At 41.7% G+C, this 21,825-nt stretch overlaps 1 protein-coding gene across 3 annotated transcripts in view; it reads right to left on the bottom strand.

Moving 5' to 3' along the window:
• Window positions 1–21,825, bottom strand: part of PIGU (phosphatidylinositol glycan anchor biosynthesis class U) — a 100,766-nt gene that overhangs the window by 53,882 nt on the left and 25,059 nt on the right. For all 3 annotated transcript variants that reach the window (XM_053574389.1, XM_053574388.1, XM_053574390.1), the window contains exons 5-6: window positions 17,862–17,971; window positions 15,540–15,640 (exon numbers count right to left, since the gene is read on the bottom strand). In XM_053574389.1, coding sequence (XP_053430364.1) covers window positions 15,540–15,640; window positions 17,862–17,971 — 211 coding nt within the window. The remainder of the gene's footprint in view (window positions 1–15,539; window positions 15,641–17,861; window positions 17,972–21,825) is intronic.

Consider the following 21,825-nt stretch of genomic DNA (forward strand, 5'->3'; position numbering starts at 1 on the left):
TGCCGGAGGTGGCGGGTTCAAACCCAGCCCCGGCCAAAAACCACAAAAAAAAAAAAAAAAAAAATGGACTACTATGGAATCATTAAACACGATGCTATAAAAGAATTTGCAATGACATGGAAAGTTATTTACTAAGTGAAGGTTAGTCCAGGGAGGTTTACCCTTCTGGGAGGGTAAACCAGCTACTTGGGAGGCTGAGGCAAGAGAATTGCTTAAGACCAAGAGTTTAAGGTTGCTGTGAGCTGTGACACCACAGCTCTACCAAGGGCGATGTAGTGAGACTCTGTCTCAAAAAAAAAAAAAAAAGTCACCTTAGAAAAAGGAGGGTTAGAAATGGGATGACTTTCCAGAAGAGGGAACAGAGAAAGAACTTTGTGTGCTCCATCCTTCAAACCAAGGAAACTCACCATCTAGAACAATCCTGGCTGATAGAAAGTGGAAGGAAAGCAGAGAAAGGAGGAAGCTGGAAATAAAAGACAAAGGACAGAATTCTATGGGGTGGATAGTGCCAGGCATGAAGTACTGAATCCAGGGTACTCATAAATATGATTAAGCAGAGACAGGATCATGCCCAGCTAAGCCATGACGCCAGCGAGGCTCACACACTCCTGATGGCTACAGTGGGAAAGGTGCTGTTTGGAGCCCAACGGCTAGAGTGGGCTCCAAATGGATTCCCTGTCTCAGCTAAAAATATGAATGACATTTTATCAGAAACTTGTTAAGAAAAAAACTGAAATGAAACTTTTTTAAAAAATTTTTTAAGAGATAGTCTCACTCTATCACCCACGCTGTAATAAAGTGATATGATCACAGCTCACTGCAGCCTCTAACCCCTAATCTCAAGCAATCCTCCTGCCTCTGTCTCCCAAGCAGCTGGGACTACAGGTATACACCACTACATCTTGCTTATAAAGAACTTTTTAATTTAACACGGTTCTCTACCGATTTGGGGGGCAGGGAGAGAAGAGGGCTACGTGTCTGTTACCAGAGAAGGAAGGCTAATGCTCCAACTCCATCTATTCTTACAAATGTGGTGAAAACAAACACATGACTTTCACTTTTTCTCTCCCAGGAGACACAGTCCCCTCTTGCTCTAATTGCCTGAGATCAATAACTGTTTGTCTGGAACAGCTAACTGTTTAGAAGACCCAAGAGAGAAGAAGAGCCTAGTAGAACGGACTTTTGAGTTTTAGAATACATATTCTAGAATCAAGATGAGGCAGTATTCCTGCCTTAGATGAATTTTTTTTTTTCTGAGAGAATCTCACTCTAGCCCAGGCTAGAGTGCCATGGTGCCAGCCTAGCTCACAGCAACCTCAAACTCCTGGGCTCAAAAGCTCCTCCTGTCTCAGCCTCCCAAGTAGCTAAGACTATAGGTATGCACCATAACACCTGGCTAATTTTTCTCTTTTTGGTAGACAGGGTCTTACTCTTGCTCAGGTTGATCTTGAGCTCCTGGCCTCAAGGGATCCTCCTGCCTTGGCCTCCCTCAGTGCTGGAATAAAGGTGTGACCCATCTCACCCACCCCTTTGTATGAAATCTTTAGGAAGAAGAATTCTGTTCCTCCTGCTATTCTCGTGAGTGAGGGACATCAACATGCAGGCAAGTATCCCCCTGGCTCCTCATTCCTCCCTTCCACCAAGCCCTGCTGATCCACCTCAGGGCATACACCACTCCAGTTCTTGCTCTCTTCATCTCTCACCAGGAGTTGTAGCAGTCTCCTCCTTCTCCTTCTTAAGGGTCTCCCCAACCCCCATCCATCCAATCCATCTTCCACATGAGCACCAAAGGATCCTTCCAAAGCACAGTAGAGTCTACAGTCATACCACCCTAAACACGCCCAATCTCGTCTAAAACACAGTAGAGACTGTGACAAGCCCATCTTTAAAGACTGCTGATGGTTCCCTTTCATCTATTGGGTTAAGTCCAAACTCCCAACAGCAAATAAAACCTTTCACCCTTGCGATCTTGTTTCTCTAAGTTCACCTCTCACCACTCTTCTACACAAATCCTGTCCCAGCTACACTGGATCACTCCCAATTTCTGAAAAAATCATGCCCTTTCATTTCTCTGTGTCTGTTCTCAGGCTCTTCCCTCTGCCTAAACCATCCCTCCCTACCCCTCTTTAATGGACTGTTGAAAGGTTACTTTCTCTATGAGCCCAAGCAAAGGTGAAAACAAAAATGATCACAGATAACATTTATAGATCACTTTCTAGGTGCCAAGCACTATACTGTATCCTCTTCATCAAGAACGGGCCTGCAACAACCTTGTGAAAGCTTCTATTTTTCTCTTTATTTTTTTCTTAATGAGAAAAAGAAATCACACATTCTATCCATTTTACAGCTGAAGACACCAAGGTGCAGAAACAGAAAGCTTAAATAATGTAACCAAAACCACATAGCTGACTCTGGTGCCCCTTCTCTTAATCCATGTGTTAATAAGCCTTATCTCATCCAATACTGGTACTATCTTATTATAATTTGATAATGTTTCTCCTTCTCTCTCTCCATTTGTTTGTGAGTTTCTGAAGGGCAGTAAACTTCTCTGAACTTGGACTCTCCAGCACTTAGCACAGTGCCTGGCACAGATCTCATGGGTGGATGGATGAATAAATGAGTGAATGGATATGATTCAGTGATACATATGAAATCCTTTTTAAAAATGCAAGGATAGGCCAGGCACAGTGGCTCGCGCCCATAATCCTAACACTCTGGAAGGCCAAGGCAGGTGGATCACCCAGGAGTTCAAGACCAGCCTGAGCAAGAGCAAGACCCCATCTCTACTAAAAAATAGAAAAATTTAGCTGGACGGTGTCGTGGGTGCCTGTAGTCCCAACTACTCAGGAGGCTGAGGCAAGAGGATCACTTGAACCCAAAAGTTTGAGTTTGCTATGAGCTAGCTAGCCATGGCACTCTAGCCTGGGGCAACAGAGTGAGACTTATCTCAAAAAAGAATTTAAAAATTTGAAAAATAGAAATGCAAGCATATTGCCAGGTGTAATGATTCATGTCTGTAATTCCAGAGCTTTGGGAGGCAGAGGTGGGAGAATCACTTGAGGCTAGGAGTTCTTAAGATCAGCCTGAGCAACATAGTAAGGCCTCTGTCTCTGAAAAAAAATAAAATAGGTAGGCATAGTGGCCCGTGCCTGTAGTCCCAGCTATTCAAGAGGCTGAGGTGGGAGAATCACTCAAGCCAAAGAGTTGAAGGCTGCAGTGAGCTATGATGGCCCCACTGTCTTCTAGCCTGGGTAACAGAGAGAAACCTGTCTCCAAAAAAAAAAAAGCAAATATATTAAAGGAAACCAATGTTCTTGAAGAAGAAAAATTCATGAAGTATAAAACATAGGATAATATAATATAGGCAAAGGACAAACTCAATCTGACTCTTGACTAAAACAGAGCCTGCAGAATAGCAACTGAGGACTGTGGCAGGGGGTGGGCACAGAGAACACTCTCTGTGGAGTAAATCACTGGATGGCTGCAGCCTGAAATTTGCAAGCAGAAATACGGTGCCACGAAGAACTCCCACACTCAGCAGGCCAGTGTGGGGGGTGTCAGGGTGTGGGGTGTGGGATGTGGGACAGGTGTAGATGGCGCACAAGCACAGCCGTGAGCAAAAGTGAGGGGGAGCATGGAAGCATACAAGAGACTCAGAAAAGGCTAACATATTCTGAGAAAGCTAGACAGGCCACAAAGAATGGTTTAGGAAGGCAGATGAGGAATTAGTATGAGCTTGGGGCAAGGTCAGAGAAGATAAAGGAAAGATAAAGGTGACTTCAAATATTTTAGACCAACAGTGCTATTAATAAGCAAGCATTTCTGAAGCATGTTCTATGCCAACCAGGTACTGGGTGCCAAGGAGACTGGTGACTCAGACAGTCTCTGTCCTCAGGGAGCTCTCAGTAAACAATTATAAAACCAGGAGGAAAGTACAATGCAAGTAGACATAGCCCATCGGGGCAGCTGATACCTGATGGGCTAGGTAGGGCCTGGAAATCCAAGGAAACCAGGCAAGAGCAGCAGTGACTGGAAGAAGACACAAAAGGAGCTCTGCGGATGCTGGTACCATTCTACTTTTTTTTTTTGTCAAGACAGAGTCTCACTTTATCATCCTTGGTAGAGTGCCTCAGCCTCCCGAGTAGCTTGGACTACAGGCACCTGCCACAGCGCCCAGCTACTTTTTTATTGCAGCTTGGCCAGGGCCAGGTTTGAACCGGCCACCCTCAGTATAAGGGGCCGGCGCCCTACCCACTGAGCCACAGGCGCCACCTAATTCTCTGATCATTAAATAAGCAGGGACACCAATTTTGGGTTCAGAGGCTTTTCCATCTGTATTCTGATCCACGTTTGCTTGTAAGATTGAACCACTTCTGGGTGGCGCCTATGGCTCAGTCAGTAAGGCGCCGGCCCCATATACCGAGGGTGGCGGGTTCAAACCCAGCCCTAGCTGAACTGCAACCAAAAAATAGCCGGGCGTTGTGGCAGGGGCCTGTAGTCCCAGCTACTCGGGAGGCTGAGGCAAGAGAATTGCTTAAGCCCAGGAGTTGGAGGTTGCTATGAGCTGTGTGATGCCATGGCACTCTACCGAGGGCCATAAAGTGAGACTCTGTCTCTACAAAAAAAAAAAAAAAGATTGAACCACTTCTTTTCATTCTGGAACACACCCATGAACTTGCTGGGATACACCAGGGCAAGGCTGGAGCCTCCCACCCTCTTCCGGCTCCCTCTTAACCATCAGCTGTCCAGCCATACCCAACTCTCCTCTTTTTCTTCATCATGGCCATTCTATCACTCCTCTGTGGAAGTAAAACAACTTGAAACAAGAGAGTGATGAAGAAAACCCTACAGGCTGTGACATTTGAGATTGTTCCACCTTGTTTAAAAATACTTTACTTTGCTTATGGAACCTTGGAGTCCTTAGGCCACTGACAATAGCTCTTTAAAATAGCGCCGCCCATCATTCTATTTCTTAATCTGGGCGCTAGTTACTTGACATTTTGTGAAATTCATTTACCTATACACTAGTGGCTTGTACCTTTTTCTGGATATATTTTATACTTCAAAAACAAGTTACAATCTGAAAAGTCAACAAATAGGTAGAGGTCAGATTATGGAGAGTGTCGCTTGCACACCATCCAAAAACATCTACCTACAGGTACAGAGAGGACATCTGAAACAATACCTGAAATGGCAGCATCATATGGCCAGAGCTAGGCAGGGGTGGGGAACCTGGGGCCTTAAGGCCACACATGGCCCTCCAGATTCCCAACTGCGGCCCCTTGACCATATCCAAACTTCACAATACAAATTTGTTTATCAAAACAATTCTTTTTGTAAAATTTAGATTCTGTCAAACGGCCACACTCAAGGATCCAGAAAGCCACAGGCCTAAATAGTAGAAATTGTGCCAAAAGGACTATGAGTTTTATGGGAAGATGCAGCCCAGATGCTCAGACATTAGGTTTTCCGAACAAGGCTTGGTTCCTTGGCCTTATAGAAATATTAAAGTAAACCAGTCAAATGTGTTATGTATGCTAGCTATAGTAGTATCCCAGAATTGTATTATTTACCCAATCTAGCTTTGAATATATTTTCCAACTTTGTGTTTGTGTTGGGGTGGAGGCCAAACAAGCCTCAGCAAGACCTGGGGTAACTCTTGGCCTCCAGGGACCACACCTTCAAGTGATCTGGGCCTAGGTGGGTGGCAGACCTATAGGATAGAGAAGAAATATAATGAGATGGGGCCGCAGGGACTGGTTCACAATATGGACTGCAAGTGAAATGAACAGACAGAGACTGGGTCACAGACAGTGACCTGTACAAGGATAGGCAACGGGACAGACTGGAATGTGATCAAAAGGACCCAAGATCCCACAGGACTTTCAGAAGAGGAAGTTGCACCAGGATCTGAGGCAACAAGTGAGACTGCCCAGGAGGAGGAGGTGATGCTGGGGCAGGGCTGATGTGTTAGATTCTTTGCCAAGTGTGCTCTTTTAACAGGACAGGCTCTCTCAGAGCTATTCTGCTCTCACCAAGACTGCAAGCACTTTACATGTATTAAGTCATTTAGTCCCTTCAATAATTCTATGAAAGGGATACTATTATTATCCCCACTCTACAGATGAGGAAGCTGAAGGATGGAGAAGTTATTTGCCCAGAGTCCTAAAGCTAGTGAATGGTAGCAATGGTATTTAAACTCAGAGTCTCACTCCAGACCCCACACTCTATGACTGTATCACACTGTGCCACCCACCCTCTTGATCTTAATCCGTAGTTACACCATAAAAAGCATAATAAGCAGCGCAACTAGTCGAGTGAATTCTGCGAAGGAAGCATGCCAAGCACTTTGTATTTCTTACTCATTCCTCTACCAACTCTAAAGGGCAGATAGTCTGTGATTAAACTGAGGCTCGTGAGGCTGCAGGGATTTGCCCAACAGAGCTGGTAATTAGAATAAGCAAGCTTTGAAGCTGGGTTGACCCAACAAACTCTATCCCAGGCTGCTTCTCTTTTGGGTTTATGAGTTCTCTGTCACTGTGTTCAATGGCAGGGCTTTCCCCTACAAAACCTCAAATGGAAGAGACAGGATCATCTGCCCTCGGGATCATCATCACTTTTCCACTATTCTTTCAAGGCTGGGCTCCAGGAAGATAACTTCCCAGACCTCCCCAGAAGGCTCAGGAAGACCCTATCAATTTTGAGGTTTCTAAAAAAAGAAAATATTATTAAGAGAAACAACCAGCACCACCATTTACTGAGCACTTAGTACATGCCCCCATACCATTCACTATCTCATTCATTCTGTGAGGTAGAGACGGTTTCAATCCCTATGCTATAGATAAGGAAACTGAGGCCTAGAACATCCAGTGGCTTGCCCAAAGTGATGCAGCCAGGAAATGGTGGAGCTGGAATTAGCCAGCAAATCTAACAGGACAGCACCCTGACTCCTAATCACTCTTGACTACCTTCTAATAACACTAATCCTTGTTCCTTGCCAAGCAAGTCTTGCCTCTTTTGGTAGAATAAGTAAAGTTAAAAGAATCCTTTGGCAACAAACTTCGAGAAGAATTTCTAGTCAGGAAAATCTCATTGCTAACCAATACCAACAGTGAACAAGCAGGAGCTTCTATTAACATCTGTTATTTTCCTTTTATAAAGCCTAATGAAGACTATTTCACAGGAATGGAGTATTTTAATTAGGTCACTGAAAGGCAAGAGTACCCTTTGACCAAATCAACAGGCTTCAAAGTGAAACTCAAGTTGCTCTACTAAACTAACCTCAACCCTGCCCAAAGACCTGTGTTTCCTGGCCAACACTCCACTAAGGACATCACAATACAATGGCCTGCATCTCTCAGTGTGTCCCAGACAACCCTGAGCTGCCACAAAAGAAACCAAGGGAGACCAAGCAGAAGGAGGTAAGGGGAAAGAGTAAACATGTCCACTCTCTTCTGTGGGGCACTTGCTTTGTGGAAATCTGGGAAGCATTGCCAAGTTAACCTCCACTGTCCCTATCGTCTTATCAAGCTAATTTAATTCATTTTAATTATGTGCTCATTGAAGAAATTTTGGAAAAAAACAGATATGAAAAGGAAATCCCCCATAAAAAGTAATCACCCATGAACAGAGACAAATATCACCCTTTTGAGATCTATTCTCTACCTGTTTTTGATGTTTTAATATAATTAAAATATATAATTTTATATCCTGCCTTTAAAAAATGTATCCTCACATAATTTACAATTATTTTTAAATGTCATGTGCAAAGTATTCCACTACCTGAGTAAACCATTCCTCTTTATTTTAAAGTGTTTTCTAATTTTTTCCAATCATTATAAATAATTCTGTAATTAATAACATGTACCACAAAGCTTTATCTGTACTTCTACATTACTTTAGGATAGGTTCTCAAAAGTAGAATTAATAAGGGCCGAGCCTGGTAACTCATGCCTCTAATTCTAGAACTCTGGGAGGCCGAGGTGGGAAGATTGCTTGAGCTCAGGAGTTTGAGGTTGCAGTGATCTATAATGACACCACTGCACTCTAGCCTGAGACAGAACAAGACTCTGCAGCAAAAAAAAATTTTTTTGAATTATTTTAAGACTACCTTCCTGCCAAAATGCTTCCCAACAGAATTGTACACATTCATACGTCAATTTGCCATATGGGAGAATGCCTATTTGATAGAACCTGTGCCGGCTCTGAGAATTACCTTCTAAAATCTACCAACTTAAAAAGCAAAAAAAAAAAAAAGCCACTTCTTTGCTTTTTAAGTTGTTTTCTTTATTAAATATCTACAAATTGAAACTTTTTTTTAGAGACACAGTCTCACTTTGTTGCACTTGGTTGAGTGCTATGGCATCATAGCTCACAGCAACCTCAAACTCTTGGGCTCAAGTGATCCTCTTGCCCCAGTCTCCCAAGTACCTGGGACTACAGGCACCTGCCACAATGCATGGCTATGTTTTTAGAGATGGGGTCTTGCTCTTGCTCAGATTGGTCTTGAACTCCTGTGCTCAAGCAATCTACCTGTCTTAGCCTCCCAGAGTGCTAGGATTATAGGAGTGAGCCACCACACCAGGCCTAGAATTGAAATTTTTTTTAGTATAATTTGGTCACTTATATTCATTCCTTCTCTTGTGAATTTTCCCAACTTTGTTTTTATGTGTTTTTTATTTGAGACAGAGTCTCACTCTGTTGCCCAGGCTAGAGTACACGGCATCAGCCTAGTTCACAGCAACCTCAAACTCTTGGGTTCAAGTGATCCTCCTACCTCCACCTCCTGAGTTGCTGGGACTACAGGCACCCACCACAAAGCCCAACTAATTTTTGTATTTTTAGTAGAGACAGGTATTGCTCTTGCTCAGGCTGGTCTCAAACTCCTGAGCTCAAGGGATTCTCTCACCTCAGCCTCCCACAGAGCTAGTATTGCAGGCATGAGCCATCATGCCTGGCCCAACTATTTTCTTTTTTAAAATAAAAAGTGAATTACTCCTTCCTTAATTTAATTAAATATCTAATTTTATTAATACTATGCAGTACACATGTGAAATGTAGAAATACAATTTGCAGAATTTATAACTGAACTAATTTTATTGTATAGACTGTTATGGAGATTACTAATATACTCAAAAGAGCTGGAGTGGTTCAGAGATCTAGCAAAAATAGAACTCTTCAAATATTTCAACAGATTAGAAATGTTGTTTCTAATTATGGTCTCTATTTATAGTAGTAAACAATGGAAAACAACTCAAATGTCCAACAGAAGGGAAGGGCTGGAACCCCATGACAAAAATGCATGAGGAATGGAAGAGGAGGTGGGGCAGGAGGATGAAAGACTAACTTTTCAATTTACATTTGAATTTATTTTATTCCTACCAAGTGCTTGAACTATGTCCAAAATTAAAATTAAAGAAAATAACAAATATGTGCCCAATGTCAGACATGATTCATGTGAAATAAGTGTAAGTGATAAAAGTAAAACAAAAGTGTGTGTATAACATCATAAATATGCCTATGAATTCATTCAACAAAAACCTGGATATAATACCAAAAAAAACTTATTCTGTAGAACTAAACACAATGCGGTTCCTTAAGAGATACAGAAAACTTATTTACATGTTTTTCTCCCCAAGCAAAACTTTTCCATTGATTAAAGGTCATGACATAATTTTTTTTTTGACATAATTTTTTTTAATAGCATACTTTACATTTTTGTGTGAGACTCCTAGGAGAGCAAACAAACATGCAACTTCAGAAGGCATGTCTTTAGCTTCTCTAACTTTGCACTCAGCTGTTTTAAAGGTGACATTTCCAAAAGCCAATGCTCAGTCGCTTCTGCCAGGCTACAGCATAGAATCCTTATTTTTGGACACAGAGCACCTTGACAAATGACAGTCATCTGAGTCTGACACCCTAGAAACAGGTACTGAGGCAGGGAGTATTCACAGACAGCAAAGAGTCCTCCCTGTGTGAGAATTATTTCTGACAAACTTACCACAGTCTTCGGAACAGGACGATTCAGGCTAGGCAATATCTAGTCATTTTAAGTCAACAGTAAGTTAAACTAACAGGCCTACAGAAAGAACACTCACGGGCATGCCAAGAGAAACAGTCTCTTACAAAAACCTAAGTCATACTCATGCAGCACCCGAGAAAAGGTAAGTAAACTATGAGTGAATAGAGGGTCTATATACAAGTTTTTACTCCTCATTTCCTGAGCATACAACCTGCTTAGCAACAATGCGCAGATAAGGACTTTTATGCGAGGATAATTTAGTGATAAATTTCAGAGATCCTGGAGAAAGTACACACCCAGTAGCAAATATGTCTATTTCTAAGACTTCATTATAAGAACATAACTAAACATGGATATAAAAATTAAGGTACATTGGAAAGTTAACTGTAGTATTTAAACAACTGAAAACTGGAAAATTACCTAAATATTTAAGGGTATCTGTTGGTTAAAGAATTTCTATATATTCATCCATACAATGAAAAAGTAGATATTAAAAATGACAGACTAAATGTTAAATGGTTTATGTGGTAGACTGTAGCACTGGCACCCCAATTTTCTACCTCCTCTAAGTCCAAACCCTTTGCCGTGTAATTTTACAGTGCCTTCCCATCATGAACGGATGGGAATCTCCACCCCTGGGCTCAGCCATGTGTTATGTTTTGATCAATGGGATATTAGCACATGTGATGCAACCACAAACTTAAAAAGCACATGCCTAATTAGGCTTACTCACAATTGTGCTTCTGCCATGACTATGAAAAGAACATGCCTAAGTTATCCAGAAGGATAAGAGACACGTGGAGCAGAGCCCAGCCTGGATTAGCCAACTCTTGCCAGCCATGGATGCATAAATGAGGCCCACTGAAACTGGCCCACTGAAACTGGCCAACTGACTAGCCATGTCCAACTGGATCAGTTGATCCTTAGCTTAACTTACAGATGTATGAGTTAAGTAAATTATCTTTAAGCCACGGAATTATGAAGAGGTTTGTTACAAGATTTAAAAGTCTAGGAGAAAAATAGGGGGGAAAAGATCTGGAAATAGATACCCCAAATGCTAATAGAGGGACTTCTAGGTAAAAACGGTAGATTGATCACATGTGTGTATGATCTCTCCCTCCAAAAACTTCACTGAAATAACAGTAAGGGAATAAAACTAGTATTAAACCACAGAGAACATAACATAATGACAAAATAAATTTGAACACAACAGTGGAAAATATAAAAACAGGTGAAAGTGGAATAAATGGCAACACAGAAGAAATTACAGCTTGGGAACTTACTTCACAGAACTTCTGAGAAATGTAACACCTGAGGACATCAGGTACTATGGAAGGTAGAAATAAAGTACAGAAATGAAGGGCAGCCCCTGTGGCTCAAAGGGGTAGGGCGCCGGCCCCATATGCTGGAGGTGGCGGGTTCAAACCCAGCCCAGGCCAGAAGCTGTAAAGTACAGAGATGAAAAATCAAGCAAAAAATTTGTTTACAGACCAGACAAACCACAGGTCTCATCCCAAATAGGTGCAACCAAATGACCAGCCCACATACCCCATCCTTCTAATTTTCTGTTCCACCCACAAGAGATCACAATTCTGGAGAAAAAGACACAGATCTAAGAGCTACCTCACATAGGAATGGGCTAAGGAAGGTACGGGATGATAAGTAATGAGACTGTATGAAAGTCTATTGTCTGAAATCCGCCACCTTCCCCGTTCCTGCTCTCCCGACTCTAGCAGTCAGTCTTACCTATGCACTCTCCACACCAACCCCACCCAAACTCTGTTAGCCCCTGCAGGAAAGTAAAAGATTCCTCTCTGGAATACTGAATAGTTTCAGAGGAAAATAAACTCCACAGACCATGGCTCGGTGCCTGTGGCTCAAGTGGCTAAGGTGCCAGCCACATACACCTGAACTGGCAGGTTCAAATCCAACCTGGGCCTGCCAAACAACAACGAGGGCTGCAACCAAAAAATAGCCAGGCATTGTGGCAGACACCTGTAGTCCCAGCTACTTGGGAGGCAGAGGCAGAAGAATAGTTTGAGCCCAGGAGTTGGAGGTTGCCGAGAGCGTGATGCCACGGCACTCTACCCAGGGTGACAGCTTGAGGCTCTGTCTCAAAAAAAAAAAAAAAAAAAAAAAATCCAGACAATGACATTCAGCCATGCCTCCAACAAAAATGCACAGCTGGGCGGCACCTGTGGCTCAGTCGGTAAGGCGCCGGCCCCATATACCGAGGGTGGCAGGTTCAAACCCGGCCTCGGCTGAACTGCAACCAAAAAATAGCTGGGCGTTGTGGCAGGCGCCTGTAGTCCCAGCTACTCGGGAGGCTGAGGCAAGAGAATCGCTTAAGCCCAGGAGTTGGAGGTTGCTGTGAGCTGTGTGATGCCATGGCACTCTACTGAGGGCCATAAAGTGAAACTCTGTCTCTACAAAAAAAAAAAAAAAAAAAGAAAAAAATGCACAGTTTACTTCCTAATCTCACTACAATGAAACTGATCCACCAACAAGCCCTGCCTATACACAGAGTTTCCAGTTAAAGTTAGTTCCTCACTCTTAAATAGAACCAGACAAGCAGAATCACCATATATAAAAGAAAATCCGCCCATATGAAATAACAACCCCAAGGGCAGCAACGGCGGCTCAAAGGAGTAGGGCGCCGGCCCCATATGCCAGAGGTGGCGGGTTCAAACTCAGCCCTGGCCAAAAACAAAAAAAAAAAATAAAAATGAAATAACAACCCCAAAACAAATAGGGATGAGGGAGGAAGGTTCAGGAAGACAAGGAGATTATGCTCAGAACAGATAGAAACTGAAAGAATATACTCAGTAGAGGATACTGTAGTGATAAAATAAAAATATGATGCTTCAAAGAAACAAATGAAAACTAAGAACTTAAAAATGTATTATAATAAATAAAATTTAAAATTCAATAGAAGAGTTTAAAGATAAAAACAAGAAAATATCCCCCCAAAAGAGGAAGTAAAAACGATGGAAAAAATATCTGATCAATCAAGAAAGTCCAATATCCAAATGACATCCAAGAAAGAAGACTGAGAAAACAGAGAATTTGAAAATAACATAGGAACACCTTCTATAAGTGAACTAAAGGCCACTAACTTCCATATTGAAAGGGCCTACCAAGGGCTCAACATACTGATCAAAACAAAACCTGTCAAAACATAGCATTATGAAATCTCAAAACACAGGATAGGCCAGGCACAGCGGCACACACCTGTAATCCTAGCACTTTTGGAGGCCAAAATCAGAGGACTGCTTAAGGCCAAGAGACCAGCCTGAGCAATACAACAAGATCCTGTTTCTACATAAAATAGAAAAATTAGCCAGGCATGGTGGTGTGCCCCTGTAGTTCCAATTACTTTGGAGACTGAGGCAGGCTAAGGCTGAGCCCAGGGGATTGAGATTACAGTGAGCTATTATGACATTCCTCTCCAGCCTGAATAATACGGTGGGACACTGCCCCCCAAACAAACAAAAAAACCTACTGAAGATAAAAAAAAAAAAGACACTAACTCTTTCAGAAAGAGAAACTGGGTTACATATAAGGCCATCAAACTGCTCAATAGCAACCAAGATGTTAGAAGACAGTGCAACGACAACTTCAAAATTCTGAAGAAAAAGTTGTTCTGGGTTGGGCATGGTAGCTCACGCCTGAAATCCTAGCACTCTGAGAGGCCACTGCAGGTGGACTGCCTGAGCTCACAGGTTCGAAACCAGCCTAAGCAAGAGTGAGATATCTCTAAAATAGCCAGGCATTGTGGCGGGTGCCTGTAGTCTCAGCCACTTGGGAGGCTGAGGCAAGAGAATCACTTGAACCCAAGAGTTTGAGGTTGCTGTGAGCTATGACACCACAGCACTCTACCTAGGGTGAGAAAGTGAGATTGTTTCAAAAAAGGAAAAAAAAAAAAAAGAAAAGTTGTTCCATTTTCTACCTCCCGCAACTATTAATTTGGTACTAAACTGGAAAAAATATATTTTTCCAACATGGGATGATTGAAAATATATATCTCATATATCCTTTCTCAGAAAACTATTAATACTAGAAGAAGTACTTCAGAAAAAGAGGGGAAAAAAATCAATGAGAGAGAGAAGAAATCCAGGAAAGAAGGAATACAGCACAGAAGAATTGTTATTATCTGGTTTTTTTGGAGACAGTCTCACTGTGTTGCCCAGGTTAGAGTGCCATGGCATCAGCCTAGCTCACAGCAACCTCAAGCTCCTAGGCTCAAGCAATCCTCCTGCCTCAGCCTCCCAAGTAGCTAGGACTACAGGAGCCCACCACCAGGCCCAGGAGAATGATTTTTAGAAACTATTTTAACAGTAAGTCTCTGAGTAGTAGGTTTGCAAGATGTTTTTTTTTTTTTTTTTTGGCAAGAGGGTTGCTTGAGCCCAAGAGTTTGATCTATAACTCCAAGGCATTCTACACAGAGTGACAGAGTGAGACTTTGTCTAAAAAAAAAAAAAAAAATTAAGAAGGAAGATAAACAAGTGAATAATACATCCATGAGAAAAGGTTTAACATTTGTCGTCAGGTAAAAGTAAATAAAACCACAGTAAGATAGCATTACCTAGCCACCAGATTAGCTAAAATTTACATAAAACATTCAAATTGGCAAGGATATGGAGTAACTGAAATTCTCATACCATATTGATGAGGGTGTTAAAATAATACAATTTATTTATTTATTTATGAGACAGAGTCTCACTTTGTTGCTTAAGAGTGCAGGATGTTTTAATTTTTTTTTCTCTTAGGTAATCTAAATTTTCTATAATCATCTTGTATTACCTGTGTGATTAAAAATGTTTTTAAGTGTTGCATTGTTTTTTTAAAAAATCCACAGCACAGGGCGGCGCCTTTGGCTCAAGGAGTAGGGCGCCGGTCCCATATGCCGGAGGTGGCGGGTTCAAACCCAGCCCCGGCCAAAAAAAAAAAAAAAAAAATCCACAGCATAGTGTATGTACACCATGGAATATTATGCAACCTTAAAGAAAGATGGAGACTTTACCTCTTTCATGTTTACATGGATGGAGCTGGAACATACTCTTCTTAGTAAAGTATCTCAAGAATGGAAGAAAAAGTATCCAATGTACTCAGCCCTACTATGAAACTAATTTATGGCTTTCATATGAAAGCTATAACCCAGTTATAACCTAAGAATAGGGGTAAGGGGGAGAGAGGGAAGGGAGGAGGGAGGATGGGCAGAGGGAGGGTGACTGGTGGGATTACACCTACGGTGCGTCTTACGAGAGTACATGTGAAACTTAGTAAATGTAGAATATAAATGTCTTAACACAATAACTAAGAAAATGCCAGGAAGGCTATGTTAACCAGTGTGATGAAAATATGTCAAATGGTCTATAAAACCAGTATATGGTGCCCCATGATCGCATTAATGTACACAGCTATAATAATAATAATAATAATAATAAATCCACAGCATAAGTGTTTCAAAACAGCATAAATCCAGAACTGAACTTTATACTCTCCTTCAGGGCCTTACCTTTTATTGTAGTCAAAATGAAGAAAGCAATGAGGGTGTTGTTGATGGCACAGGTAGACTTGGCAACACAAGACAAAACCGTGTAGGGATTTAAGAGATAGCTGGGAAAGAACACAACATATTTGGCATTAGTAGTCCTGATCAATGGAGCAAGAGTCCTGGCCACCACAGCCAGGAGGTTGAAAGATTTACTAAAAACATACTCGAAGGAAGGCAACTTCTTAGAAATGAGTTCTCCCAAGTAAAGAAGATGGAGTAGGGGCTAGGTCAATGAGTAAATGGTGCTGAACCTTTACTGCCTATTCTGTGCTATGTGGTATATGGAAAACCATTGTATTCAATCATCACAGACATTCTATAAACTAGTCAGGTAAGTGTTACAGATAAGGTAACAGACTCAGTGGTTAAGTAACCTGCCCCAAATTTCACAAGCTAATAAATACATTCAAAATCAGGTCTTTCTGGCTCTAAAGCCAATGTTCTTTCTACTACTTTAGACTTCAAAAATGATAAAATTCTACAAATTCCCATGGAGCCAGCTATCTTAGGAGTGGCTACCTTTATCTCTGAAAACCAGGAAAGTACATTTTTTTCCACCAAGTTCCTAAGCTCTGACATGGACCACACCAATCCAACAGGTCAGAGCAGCTTAGATTTAGCCCTCTTGGTAGTCAAACAGTATCCACTAAACCAGACTCCAAGGTCAAAGTAAGTGTCTACTGAAATCAACAAGCCAGTTGCCATAGAACTTCAAAGACATCTTGACCTTCCACTGGGGAGGAGTTAAACTGAAACATGGAGCCTTTTCCAGAGGCAGGAAGGAATGGACTGAGAAAATGAATGTGAAATGATTACTAGTAGAGAAACCTTAAGTAGTCAAATAGATTATTATTTTTAATTCTATCCTGCTTCCACAAAGGATTAGAGGGAGGCAGCTAAAATTAGAACGGATAATAAAAATAATAGCAAAGTTAAAAACAATAGCAAAGTAAAAATAGAAATAAAGAATGACAACCAAGGGAGAAAACATAAATAAAAGGAGAAAGCAAAGGCAAAGAAAAGAAGACCAAATAGGTCTTCTGTCACATTATAATAATCAGCTTCAAATCTGGTTCTGAGTTTCCTGGCAGACAAAGTGAAAGGTAGACCAGTTACATAATTCTGATTATCAGATATAAAGAAACATACCAATGTGTCAGGAAGAGATTATAATTATTATTCACAAATAAAGACCTTAAATCCAATACCTCCCAGGACTGTAAGATTAGCAGTTCTCGAGCCACAGGCCTAGAAATTGCTGGTATTTTTCCCAGCAACTACAGATAGGCCTGTTACACAATATTTAAAGGAACAGCTGCTGCTATTAAAAAAACACTACCTCCCAGGACACATATGAGTCCATATGATTCATAATGTTGCTAAACCTAAAACTATTAAGGTAGTTCCCACCATTTCTGAAATACATAGATGTGAACTGATACCCCAAAATTGGTAGGAAGGAAAAGAAAAGCTATTTCTAAAGAGCAGGTGACGTTCAAGAAATAGCTGCACAGACACCTCTGTAAAACACTGAATAGGAAATTCACACACAAAGTAGAAGGTTGAATAAAGCAGTCTCATAAAGCTCCTCTAATTCTGAAGGTCTAAGGGCATGTTTTCCCATAAGGAAAATTGTTTACTCTGTATCTCGTCTGTCTTGTTTACTGTGTATCCCTAGCAACTAGTATATTAATATCCAATGACCACTGGCTGATTTAATAATTATTCACATTCGCCTAGCTCAGAGATGTAATGGGAATAACCTGAAAGAGTTAAACTTAATGGCACCAGTAAGCCTCCAAAAGCCTCAATAAGTTCCTCTTCCACACAGGTCATTCTGTTGGAATGGGTTTGTTTCCCACTTTAGTTTTCTGAACAACAAATAGGACACTACATTGTACATGAAACACAGAGCTGCTCAACACAGCAGCCACAGAAAGACCAGACTTTTATTCAATCCATATATCACAACTGAAGAACTTTTTCTTTAGAAACACTGGTTACAAGTAGACTGGAGCCCAGATCAGCAGCAAGTCAAAAAGCACTTGTGAAGGGTTTGATTGTGCATATCCCTGTGTGAGTCTTTGTCCCAAGAGAGACAGAATGGCTCTGTCTCTTTTGCTGGCCAGAACAACAGAACCCAGTTGTGCAACAGAACTACAGCAAATACTTGATGACTAAGACTACAAATCTCCAAAAATACAACGAACGACATGGGAAAGTTTCATCAGATTTTCCTTGCATTTGTTGGCACTGAGCCCTGTTTTGTCAGGGAATACTTACAACAAGGCCACTTTCAGAGGGATGTAACGCATTTCCATAGGGGTTCGGATGAGTTCGGCCACATCTGGGGCATACTGGTCCAGTTCTAGAAGGAGTTTCTGCTTTTTAAACTGGGGGATAGTGGAGGAGACAAAGCACATGAAACAAATTATTTCTTGTTATTTTTAGGATAAAGACAAAAGTCCTTTCCACAGCCCAGATGTCCCTGTCTGGTCTGGCTCTACCTCTCCAGGCTCATCTTCCACTCACTCACCTTCCCCACTACCCTTCCTGAGTTCCAGCACTGTCAACATGTCCCCTCCTGCTCCCAGGCCTTTACAGCTGACATGGGACAATTTCTTCTCTCTTTCCCTAGTTAACTCCCACACAGTCTTTAGATATCAGTTAAATTACCACTTCCTCAGAAAGTCACACTCCCCCTCATCATCTTCCTACCAGGTAAAATCCCCCTACTACATACACTTTTTCATAACACTGTTCACAGTTATAACTCTTTCAGTTATTTTTGTGAGTTACTAATACCCATCTCCCTCACTATACTACAAGTTCTGTAAGGGCAGAGACCATGTTTAAATCGCTCACCATGTATGCCTAACACCTGGCACTCTGAGCAAACATTGAATGGCTGCATGAACAACCGATGGGCAAAGCCAAGTTCTTAGTCATTTTAAAGAGCTATTGTCAGTGGCCTAAGGACTCCAAGGTTCCATAAGCAAAGTAAAGTATTTTTAAACAAGGTGGGACAATCTCAAATGTCACAGCACGTTGTGTTTTCTTCCTCACTCTCTTGTTTCAAGTTGTTTTACTTCCACAGAGGAGTGATAGAATAGCCATGATGAAGAAAAAGAGGAGAGTTGGGTGTGGCTGGACAGCTGATCGTTAAGAGGGAGCAGGAAGAGGGTAAGAGGCTCTGGCCTTGCCCTGGTGTATCCCAAGTTCCCAGGTATGTTCTAGAATGAAAAGAAGTGGTTCAACCTTACAAGCAAACATGGATCAGAATACAGATGGAAAAGCCTCTGAACCCAAAATTGGTGTCCCTGCTTATTTAATGATCAGAGAATTGGGTGGCACCTGTGGCTCAGTGGGCAGGGCGCCAGCCCCATGTACCAAGGTTGGCTGGTTCGAACCCGGCCCTGGCCAAACTGCAACAAAAAAATAGCCAGGCATTGTGGCAGGCGCCTGTAGTCCCAGCTACTCCAAAGGCTGAGGCAAGAGAATCGCCTAAGCCTAGGAGCTGGATGTTGCTGAGAGCAATAAAGTGAGACTCTGTCTCTAAAAAAAAAAAAAGAAAAAAGAAATGATCAGAGAATTTTTTTAGACAGTATAAAAATCAATCCTGTTAACTTAGTAGAAAAGAGTGTTGCAAAGCACCCAAAGCAGCAAGTGCTTAATTATCTGTGCAAGATTAAAGACTTACTGATAAAAAAGCAGGTCACAATAGAATGTATACTGTGTTGTACCATTTTAAAGTAAGTGAAATAATAATATATGTTATTTAGGGATATTTACCAATGTAGTAAAAGTCAAGGCCATATGTGCGGAAAAGATAACCACTAAATTCAGAACCGTGGTTACCAGTAGGAGAGGAATAGGAAGATGAAAGTATCAAAGAGAAACAATTGCCATGTGTAATTTTTTCAACCTGAAAATAGGTTCCCAGGCATGTGTTATTCTTTATTTTTACAAGTCTTAAGTATTTCAGAATTTAAAAATTGTTTAAATTTTCAAAAATTTTAGGCAAGCATCTCTCAAAAGAAAATAAAAAAGTCATCACAGGAACACAGGTAACACCAGATTTCTTGCATAGGTTTAGCACTTAATCTGAAAACCTAAAACAAACTTCCAAGACCTCAACAGACTTCAAAAACCTCCCTTTCATTATCTGTTCTTCTCACAGTTAGAAAAGTCCAAGTTAAGTAGTGAGAATTATCATCAGTAAGATTTATGGTGCCATTCACAGCTGGGGTTGTTTAATTAAAAGAACAAAATATAAACTAAGGTGCTTTTGGGCGGCTCCTGTGGCTCAGTGAGTAGGGCACGGGCCCCATATGCCGAGGGTGGCGGGTTCAAACCCAGTCCCGGCCAAACTGCAACAAAAAAATAGCCGGGCGTTGTGGTGGGCGCCTGTGGTCCCAGCTGCTCGGGAGGCTGAGGCAAGAGAATCGCATAAGCCCAAGAGTTAGAGGTTGCGGTGAGCCGTGTGACACCACAGCACTCTACCTGAGGGCAATACAGTGAGACTCTGTCTTTAAAAAAAAAAAAAAAAACTAAGGTGCTTTTATCAGAGAGAAGGAGGTTGGCTCAACAATCAAAGGACTTAGAGAAGACAGCTGCAGCAGTGATAGCTGCAGGAAGAGGCCCCACTAGCTAGGAGTTCTGGACTTCTGCAGCAAAAAGAAGGCCTCCTGGAGGAAGTGAGACCCACACAGAAAGCTATTAGAAGGAAACAGAAAGTTCATCCAGGGGCAGCCAGAGAAACAGGTGGGAATGCAGTCCCGTTCCCCAAACTGGAAGCCAGCCACCAGGGCTACACAGAGATACAAAGGCAAAGGTGACATTGTGCCAACACTGGAAGATAAGTACTTCCTTGTAACTGCAATCTCAAATACTTTAAAACAGAAAACCTTCTGAAAGAATCTCCAGGAGAGAAGGAAGGGCAGCCAGGTCAGCAGTCCCCACATTCCCTGCTGCCTCTTTCTGCCTCCCTCAATCTCACCAGCACAGCCACCACTACGGCTCATCTTATAGACCCAATATCAATCAACTCCTACAAGTATAGACAAAAATCCCTTTTTAAAATCTCAATTCTAGATTTGGCACCCATAGCAGTGGTTATGGCACCAGCCACATACACCAAAGCCGGTGGGTTCGAATCCAGCCCGGCATGATAAACAACAATGACAACTATAACAAAAAATAGCCGGGCATTGTGGTGGGTGCCTGTAGTCCCTACTTGGAAGGCTGAGGCAAGAGAATCGCTTAAGCCCAGGAGTTGGAGGTTGCTGTGAGCTGTGACAGCACTCTACCGAGAGCAACATAGTTGAGACTCTGTCTTAAAAAAAAAAAAAATCTCAATTCCATGCAGCAAGAGAGAGGAAAGTGGCTAAAACTTTAAGGAAATTTGTTTTAATTATACATACATGCACAAACACACACACCCTTCAAGAAAATAGTAGAGGGGCTGGGCTCAGTGGCTCACACCTGTATTCCTAGAACTCTGGGAAGCCAAGGTGGGTAGATTGCTTGAGCTCAGGAGTTCAAGACCTCATCTCTACTAAAAATAGAAAAACTGGCCCGGTGACATGGTACATGGCTGTAGTCCCAGGTATTTGGGAGGCTGTAGTCCCAGGTATCTGGGAGGCTGAGGCAGGAAGATTGTTTGTGCCCAAGAGTTTGAGGTTGCTATAAGCTATGATGCCACGACACTCTACCCAGGGTGACAAAGTGAGACTCTGTCTCAAAAAAAAAAAAAAAAATTAGAAGTATAAACATAAATGAGATTAGGTAATACAATTTAAAATTCAAACCTAAATAGATATATCTAGTAGTCTTGACAATGATCAGAGTTAAAGCAATCATAAGGGAGGTTTAAAATGACCTGAAAAGTGGTAATTTAGGTGTCTTACCTTTGTGATCATTAATCAGCTTACAGAAAAGATGGTATTCTTTTCGATTTCAATTCAATTTCTGAACTGAAAAAAATTTTCCAGGGTGGAGGCTTCCTTTACTTCACCCCACTCCCCTATATAGCCCTTTTCTTGCCCCTTGGAAGATCTGGGTTTGCAAGGACAAAATTACCCTACTTCAAATAAAGGGCTTTTCCTAATCATTGAAGCCATGTCTATATCCATTTGCATCCCCCAAAACTATGGTGGTAGTGGACAAAATACTCCACCCCACCTGTCTCCAAAATTAGCCTCAGCATGTTCCAAATTCAGGAGCCTATCCTCTATCCAGCCCTCTA

This window comes from Nycticebus coucang, chromosome 21 (genome assembly GCF_027406575.1).
Source record: "Nycticebus coucang isolate mNycCou1 chromosome 21, mNycCou1.pri, whole genome shotgun sequence".
Classification (NCBI taxonomy): Eukaryota; Metazoa; Chordata; class Mammalia; order Primates; family Lorisidae; genus Nycticebus; species Nycticebus coucang.